Source organism: Pipistrellus kuhlii, unplaced genomic scaffold (assembly GCF_014108245.1).
Source record: "Pipistrellus kuhlii isolate mPipKuh1 unplaced genomic scaffold, mPipKuh1.p scaffold_m20_p_19, whole genome shotgun sequence".
NCBI lineage: Eukaryota > Metazoa > Chordata > Mammalia > Chiroptera > Vespertilionidae > Pipistrellus > Pipistrellus kuhlii.
The window spans coordinates 8051559-8060790 of NW_023425504.1; the positions used below are offsets into that span (position 1 = coordinate 8051559).

Below are 9232 nucleotides of genomic sequence, written 5' to 3' on the forward strand. Positions count from 1 at the left end.
ATGTAGGGTCAACTTATGCAATGCGATTTGAAGGGAAAAAATATCTCGGGTTAAGGTTTTAACAATACAGGGGAATAACAATAGTATAAGCAACACTAGTCCTGCTAGACCTAAGATGGCTCCTACCCCATGCTGCCAATCCGACATGGACGGAAACTGATCTCGCAGACCGCTTATCATCTCCTTAGCCATTTCTGCTAACGGTGTATCTATCTGAGGAGCATTTCTCAGAGCTAGTATATCTTGGTGCAATTGTAGGATATCCAAAGAGGCGTTTTCGCTGTGCCATATCCCTGCAAGATGTTTTTGCACCCTGTCCCAAGCATGTTCAGATTCGTTATATTTTTTTCGGGTAACACAAATATGCTTATATTCAGCATGGCAATCCAAGGCTAGGCGGATCTTTAAACTTCTAATCTCATCCCCTAAGATAGACACTGTATCATACAGAGCATTAAGGCGGTCCTCAATCCTTCTATCTATATCTTCTTGGATACCCAACGCTTGAGTCACATTGGCAGATAATTGGTTAACATGGTGAGCAGTTTGAATAGACTGGGTCAGAGAAACTGCTGAGGCAGTGCTAGCAGCTATAAGAGTAATAAGAGCAGTGATGCCTGCGATAAGCAGACCTACAAAGCGTTTCCCTCGGATCAGCATGGCCGTGGCTTCCCTAAACAGCTGTATACCCTTATCCTCATACCAGGGCCCAGAAACATTAACAGGTAACATAACAAAGGAAGGTTGATATAACACGATCACTTGCTGATACCGGGATACATTGAAAACACAGTTAGCAAGAGTACATCCTGGACAACTTATGTTCCACACACCATCAACCTGGGTCAAGTTTGCCTTTCCCACCAGGAGTGCATAGGGTTCTGGCACGCAGGCCTGGACCTTATGATACCACGTTGAGGAGGCCCCAGGAGGTATCACCATCACATTCCCCCGTTCATCGAGACTCTGGTCCACTACGGCTACAGCTAATCTCCATAGCTGTGTTTGCATTGGTCCTTCATCCATAGACCAGATTCCTTCCGTCAGATAGTCAGGAGTTCCTAAGTCGGCACCGGATCCTTGGGTAGTTAGCCTCCAGTCAAGCAGACGCCCTCCTCCTGATACGTTGTAGGCGGTAGCATTATGTGCTCGACAACGAAGCCAAACAGGTTGTTGAGTATGATTTCTCCCGTATAATCTTGGTCTATTACCCCGGGACTTACTACAAGACCTTGCATGGTGGTACTGCTTCTTCCTAGCAGTAGCCCAACCGTGCCTAGAGGCAGCGGGCCATACACTCCGGTAGGAATGGCCTGCATGCCCATGGCCGGAGTTAGTACTGCATGGGTGGCGGAACTGAGGTCCAATCCTGCGCTTCCTGGGGTAGCTCTGTAGAGGTCACGAATGGATTGCTTGCCCGCTGGGACTGCCCCTGTAGGGCCCCTTGCAGTGCCCCATATGTTTGTGGGGCCTGGGGCTGGCCCCTCTTCCAGTTTCCCTGCTGCAGGGTAGGAAGGGGATTTCCCTGTGAATCGCGTTTTGAGCGACAATCCCTCGCCCAATGTCTTCCCTTCTGGCACCGAGGGCATATCCCTGGGGCTGTCCCTGGTCCTCCCTGATCACTTTGAACAGGAGCTTTTTGAGGGCATTCTTTAGTAAAATGTCCCATTTGACCACACGAGAAACAACTCCCTGGAGGTCCTGGTACTCTTCTCCCGCGCCCTCTCCCTCGCGGTGACTGCTGAAGAAACTGCCGCAGAGATTGACCTTTCAAGGCGGCAGCTAGAGTAACCCCTGTAGTATAAGATGGCCCAATGTCCTGGCATATCCTGATATAGTCATTTATATCCCCTTTATGCCTGTATGGCCTCAAAGCGGCCTGGCACGCAGTGTTGGCATTCTCAAAGGCCAGCTGCTTGACTATTAGTATTCCCGCTTCCCCTTCTCCAATCAGTTTCCCGGCCGCATCTAAAAGTCGAGACACAAAGTCCTGATACAGCTCATCTGGCCCTTGGCGAATTCTAGTGAGATCCATGGTAATATTTTTGGAAGTAGGAAGCTTTTTCCACGCTTTCCGTGCAGCTAGGGAGATCTGAGCATAATAGGCCATATTATAGGTAGTCTGAGGCTGAGTGTCCGCCCATTGCCCTTCGCCAATCATGGCTGACAGGTCGGACTGTATTCTATTAGCCAGGTTTCTGCGGTGAGTCCTTTCACACTCCTCTACATATTCTGTCTTCCATAGCAGATAGTCCCCACCACTCAAGCATGCCTTTGCCAGCTGTTTCCAGTCATTAGGACACATGGTATAATCGTCATTAATAGACTCAAGCACTACCAGAGTATAGGGTGCTGTTGGCCCATATTGAGCACATGCTGTTTTTAGCTCTTTTAACTTTTTAAAGTCTATGGTGCCATAGACCCTCTGAGGAGGGTTATTCCCTTGAGCAGGATGTTCATACACCGGATAAGCCAGAAAACCGCCCTGGTCGAACCCATCTAAATCCTCTCCTGCCATTCTCGCGTCCCTCAGTGCCGCTTGCAACGGGGACAGCCCTGAGGGAGAGGCTTGGACCTTCCCCCAGCCAGGGTCGTTCTTCTGTCCGGGTCCAGCCTGCGCCATAGCAACCATCAACTTCTCCTCCTTTCCTAACACCTTAACCCTCTGTGTAAAACCTGGTTCTTCCTTTTCCGATTCTGATCCGGATTCGATTTCAGTGGTTTCTCCCATCGTCTCCGCCCCACTTGTAGAGCTGTACAAAGAGCTCCGAGAGCTCGATCTTTTCTGTGACCTTCCCCGACTGGACACCTCCCCCTTGAAGGGGGCATTTTTTAAGGGGGCCTTCTTTCTTTCATCCCCCCGCTTCTGCCTGATACCTTTCCGAGACTGCTGACCCGTTGGTTTCTGCATCCCCTCTTCCTCGTCGACCTCCACTAATGGCGGCCCTTCCAGACCTGCCCGCTGGGAGGGAGTGGGAGTGGGTGCTCGAGTATGCATCTCTTTTTGCATCTTCTGCGCCACAACCTGCCACGCCTGTAATTGCTTTGCTAGGCCAAGTACAGCCTGTCGGAGAGGATCCTGCTGAGCCTTTCCCCCAGCAGTCTGCTCCGAGAGGAGAATCAAGTCATCCTCCTGTCTGTAGTGAGCAGCAGCTTCCTCTAAGTCCTCAGCATCTCCTGGGTCTAAGGGCTCCTCCTTCCTGACCGCTGCCGCCTCCAGCGGCGGAGCTGTGGGCGTTGTAACCACAGGAGGAATCTCCGCTGCCACTACCTTTTCCTTGGCTTTCTGTCCCTCATGCCGGGGATCTATGCAGTCGCGCACTAGCGCCCAAAGGGAAAAAGTGTCCACTGGCACCTTCTGCGGCCCATGAGCCTCATAGTAACCCTGTATTCTTTCCCCCACCTTCACCCATGTCTCCAGATTAACAGTTCCTTCTTCTGGAAACCACGGGCAGACCTCTTCCACAAACTGCATAAAGTGGTGCAGCTGGGAAGAGCTTACCTTAGTGCCCCTGCTCCGGAGCATGGTCTTAAGGACCTGTACAAACAGCTCTTTGCTGTTTCCTTGCCCCATGATTTTTTACTCCCAACTATCGCGCTTAGCCGCTCCCCGCGTTCCTACCTTGCAGCTGCTCCCGAGCGGCGGCCTCTACCTTTCTTCCCAAGTTTTCAGGTCCCTGTTCGGGCGCCACTTGCCGGGGCCAGCCGGCAGGATCGAGCAGGTAACCTGAATGAGGGGGTGAGGCTGAGAAAAAGAGACAAGAGACAAAGATGGGGTTGGGAGGTCTGCAGATCCTCGGACTGCAGCCCCGAGTTTATTTTTCAGCTCAGTATTATAGCACTCTGAAGGAGGAAGTTCCTACTTCCCTGTTCTGGGCACCCCGTCAAACTTCCTCCTTAGCTCACGCGCTTCTGGCTAAGTGCAACTGTTAAGTCAGCTAAACCTAAAGCCAAGCCAAGCTATGGGGGGGGGGGCGAGGTACTAGCCACGTCAGCCACCTCCAGAGAGGTCAACACCGGCCTGTCCCCAGGCTGAAGTGCTAGGCTTAACGGGCCCTTGCAACAGCAAGGCAATACCGGGGCCAAACGGCCCCCCACAGTTGGTGTCACTGGGTGGGAATTGACCTCCAGGCCAATTGGCTGTGAGGACCCACTGTGTCTATAATGGAAGAACTGCTGTGCGGGAGACACGCTTATGGGGAAGGACTTGTTTCAGGGGGGCTTTGGTACTCACTGAGTCTGCCTCTTGAATGTGTCACTTATGAGAATAATTGAAATCTGGTGTTGTCTCACACTGACCACTAGATACACTAGCTTCTGGGTCTCCAATGGGGTGCAGGTAAGCTACTGTCTAAGGCCACCCAGCAGGAGCTACAGCAAGAACTAGTTTTCTCCTCTTTGCTTGGGGTTTGTAAGTTTTGGAGCTGTCTGACCAGAGCTGCAGTTAGTTTGGTTAAGCTGCCATAGGGAGGCCATTTATATGCAAAATCCACTGCACAGAGCTTGGGTATGTTTATAGACTGTGCAGGGTGGAGTGTCAAGGCATCACTAGGCTAAGGCTTGGCAAACAGCAATGGCTGCCAGTCAGCCTTCTCTTAGTTTCTGCATTTCCAAGTCCCCGAATCCCATGCTCCAGTGCAGTAAACAATGATTGCTGGGCACACCTCTGAAAGAAAGTCACCTTCACTTTCCAACCTGATTGCTGACAGTCCAGCCTTTTCCTGTAGGAGTTTGGGTCCCCCACCTCTCTGCAGAAACTGGAGTTCAGAATAATCAGGAGCTTGTCTCTTTTCAGGTTGAAAAAAAGCAGCACATCCAATCACCCACCACCAGCCCGATTTGCTCACCTCCGTACCTCAGCTTTTCAGCACTTGTGCATGTCTCAATGCCCTTTTCTCTTTCCTTCTAGTTGAAGAACTTCCACTCATCCAGCTTTCCTGTAGCTTTGGGTGATAGACGTTTTGTCTTTTAGTTGTAGTTTTGAAATTGTGTGAGGCAGCAGTTTAGGTGTTTATCTACACCACCATCTTTGTTTTTCTCCAGAGCAAGTTTTTAGTTTTTGTTTTTAAAAATGATACTTGTGCCTTGAAGAAAAAAATTTAAGCCACATAGAGAGGTGTAGAATAAAAATAAAAAATCACCACCTGCCAATTGCCCTCCTTTTGAGGTACCCACTGTTAATAGTGTGAAATGCAATGATAGGCTGACTTATATTTCTGACAGCTCCTTGCTTCTTAATGGACTCTGAGGTAGATTTGGTTTAAGTAAACTCAATGTATCCATCATCATCAACATAGATGGTACCCTGTTCTGGTGTTAGTGCTGATGGCAAAATTCTGCTGCTAAGTGTTGTCACCTTAAGGGAGATATGATTTAAGTAATGTTTATGTAATAAGTTCCCAGTTTTTACTGACCACTCATTGGGTTTGTGACCCTGATTCCAAAATTTCTTTCCCTCAGGTATTGACAGAGTGACCCAGCCAGCTTTGCCCAGCCACCCCCATCTCCTCTCTGAGTGAGGATAAAAGGCCTTACCCTCACTCTCCGGACACATCCATTACCATCATTTGCATGGTGGCTCTACCTGTGGTTTCAATACTTCCCTGCCTTCCATCTCACTCTCATTCTGAATGGAAGCATGCCCTCCACCACCCATTTAGTTTGTTGCCAACGATTGTGTGTTCCAATGCTTATGTGTGTCATTAGGGTTAGCTCAATATTTTTACCCCAGTCTATTAAGGAAAAGGAGGAAAGCTGTCATCGGACAGGGTGGCCTGACAGTCTTTCTCTTTTACTTTTAAAGCCTTGCTAAAAAGAAAATGACCATGAGAGAAATTTTGGACTGTTCCCAGATCACTTTCCAAGATGAATTGGCTGGCTAAATCAATCAATAAAGTAAGTATCTATTAGGCAGCTATTGTGTGTAATGAGGAAGCTCTCCCAGGTCTCTGGGTATTTATGCAAAAGAGACAATCATTCCACATTATTGAAGAACTGGCTACTGCTGAAATCCAGAGCTGAAAAAGTCTATATCTGATAGACAGGTATAGATAGATAGATGATAGATAGATGATAGATAGATAGATAGATAGATGATAGATAGATTGATAGATAGATAGATAAAAAGGTTGTCGAGCAAGTGGGTACAAAAGATATGGAAAGGAACATAAATATCACTTCTCTCCCCTCTGAATTCAGGATGTCTTACTATGCATGCATTATGAACTTTATAAGAAGGGAAGTGAATTCATGTGGAATACTCCCACCCAAATTACCTAGTTTTTTCACTGCAACATGTTAAGACTTTACTAATAACTTCAATTGATGTTGTGTGAAGTTTCCAAGCATGAGGTTGCCATGCATTTTACTTTTAATCCTGCTAATCAATTCAGTGGGTGCTAAAGAAGAGTTGGCTTTTATGATGACCTGATAGACATAGCTAAAAAGCAGAACAAACAAGAAAGAGGTTGTAATTATGTCAACAGTGTGCAACTTGGCCTGTGGTGATGCAATTCTGTATATTTTACACTATTAAGTGGGAAATCTTAAGAAATTATGGAAGATAGCATATTTAAATTGATAAATTTTCTCATATCAAAGACAAAAATCTCAAAACTGATTTTCAAAAGAACAGTCAGCAACATTCGCATTAAGTTGAAAATGGTTAGACATACTATTTTTCTAGAAGTTTGTGATAATTAATAGAGGAGATGAAGTATTCAGGGTTTGTTACTTCAGAGAAAACCTTTTATCTTTCTGGTCTTCAATTTATCCATCATTACTGCAATAAGGCAAATAAGTACATGCTCAATTATTCTATAAAGATGTGTCCTACAAAAGACCTATTTCTATAATAGAATAATAGTAATGATAATGATAGTAGTTAACACTTGTGAATTTCTTTTTTTAAATGTTTGCATTGATATTAGAAAGGAAAGGAGAGAGAGAGAGTAAAATAGAAATATTGATTGGCTGCCTGCTACATGCCCCCTACAGAGCCCACAACCAGAGCATGTGCCCTGACGGAACCAGAGCATGGGTTGACGCTCAACCACTGAGCCACACTGGCCTGGAACATGTATGGAGTTCTTGTTTCACATGCTTTGATTCATGTTATCCTCACAAGAACTTTATGTGGTAGTACTATTATTATCGCCATTCCACAGATGAGGAAACTAAACCTTAACCAAGGTCACAAAGACCTAGTATTTCATTTCTAAATATTCTTTCTACTAAAAGACATATTATGAAACAATAAGGCTGTCCTTGATCTCAACCTCTGTAGTGAGATCCTCAAAGAGTCTAACTTCCTTTACTGCTCCATTACAGAACATATTTCAGATTCACAAACTTACCTGTACCTTTTCTCCATTTCCAGTTGTAAATAGTCTTTTTGAAGAACACATTTCCTATGTTTCCTACCAACTGTTGAAATTTATATGTGCCTACTTTTATTCAAAAGTTTTATGTCCAGTATGAGACCTGTCACCCCCTTCATTGACCCATATTTGGTGAATACCCTGTTCATCTTATCCATTTCATTTGGGGCCTCTCTCTTCTCAACGATCATCTTTTCAGCCTGAAGAGAACCCTTCTTTTTTAAACTTCTCCTCTTGCTGCAACAGATTCTCTGTTCTTAGCACCCTGAATATTTCAGTGACCTTTCCAGGAGTCTTCTTTAGCTATATGTACTTTTTGAGTTGCATCAAGCAGCCCAACAATAGCTGGAGAAGCTGGACCACGAGTTTGAACAGGACCAAGGATGTTTTCTATGTTGCCTTTTCAATTTCCCTGTCAGTATTTTGTGGACATTTTAAAATAACAAACACTTTATTCCTCTATTCTGAAATTATTACCACTTTGGACTCCATTTTCTCTTCACTACAATGAAGCAGCAGCAAGCAGGCTGCTAGGGTGTGCCATGATCAACTGAAACAACTTATTTTATGAAGGCAAGAGCCCAATTACAGCCTCTAAAATAAACTCCAGGTACTTTGATCTCCTTCTGATAACTCTGACCAATAGGCTGCACATATAGAATTAAATGGAAGGAAATCAGAACTAGATGTACCACCTATGAATAAACTCAACTCCTACCTGTATAACACATGGGAAATTGTAGCCATATCTTGCCCTTCTCGATTTTCCAAATAATGCAAAAGAAAAATACATACTCACTGAACTCTTTAAACAAACATCACAACTGGATACAGGGCTTATTGTAAACTACAGCAAGCATAATTATATTTTACTAGAGGCCCAGTGCACAAATTTCGGGGGGTTGTACCTCAGCCCAGCCTGCACTCTATCCAATCTGGGACCCTTCAAGGGATGTCCAACTGCCCGTTTATAATTGATCCCGGTGGATTAGTGCCTAAACCAGCAGTCAGACATCCCTCTTACAATCCAGGATTACTGGCTCCCAATTGTTCACCTGCCTGCCTTCCTGATTGCCCCAAACCACTTCTGCCTGCCAGCCTGATCACCCCCTAACCATTCCCATGCCAGCCTGATTGATGTCTAACTGATCCCCTGCCAGCCTATTTGCCCCCAACTTCCTTCCTCTGCTGGCCTGGTCACCCCTAACTGCCCTCCCCTGCAGGCTTGATAGCCCCCAACTGCTCTCCCTTGCAGGCCTGGTCCCTCTCAACTGCCCTCCCTTGCAGGCCTGATCTTTCTCAACTGCCCTCCCCTGCTGGCCATCTTGTGGTGGCCATCTTGTGTCCACATGGGGGCAGGATCTTTGACCACATGGGGGCAGCCATTTTGTGCGTTGGAGTGGTGGTCAATCTGCATATTAGTCTTTTATTATATAGAATAGAAGCCTGGTGCACGGGTGGGGGCCAGCTGGTTTGCCCTGAAGGGTATACCAGATCAGGGTGGGGGTTCTCTTGGGGCATGAGGCAGCCTGGGCGAGGGGCCTATGGTAGGTTGCAGGCAGGCCATGGCCCCTGGCGACCCAAGCGAAGGCCCTGGTATCTGAAATTTATTTACCTTCTACAATTAAAACTTTGTAGACTGGAGTGGAGCCAAGCCTCCTGCTTGCTCCATGGCTGGCAGCCATTTCTATTGGGACTTATGTACCTTCTATAATCTAAACTTTGTAGCCTTAAGCAGAGGCCTGGGCTGGCCAGGATCTGTGGAAAGCTTTGCTTCCTCTGTTGCTGGGGGCAACCCTAGCCTGCTCTCTCCAGCTCCGTGGCTGCCACCATTTCTGTTTGGATTTGTTTTC

The 9232-nt window shown here is 46.5% G+C and overlaps 1 protein-coding gene across 1 annotated transcript; it reads right to left on the minus strand.

Annotated features, from left to right (window-relative positions):
• Positions 1 to 1317: 1317 nt before the first annotated feature.
• On the minus strand, positions 1318 to 4093 carry LOC123652586 (endogenous retrovirus group K member 113 Gag polyprotein-like). The gene has a single exon (XM_045583575.1). The coding sequence runs from the start codon at positions 3572 to 3574 to the stop codon at positions 1334 to 1336; it is 2241 nt and encodes a 746-aa protein (XP_045439531.1). The 5' UTR covers positions 3575 to 4093; the 3' UTR covers positions 1318 to 1333.
• Between the last annotated feature and the right edge of the window lie 5139 nt (positions 4094 to 9232).

Excerpts from the sequence above, each read along its gene's own strand:
- LOC123652586 (XM_045583575.1), bottom strand. The coding sequence starts at position 3,574 with ATGGGGCAAGGAAACAGCAAAGAGCTGTTTGTACAGGTCCTTAAGACC.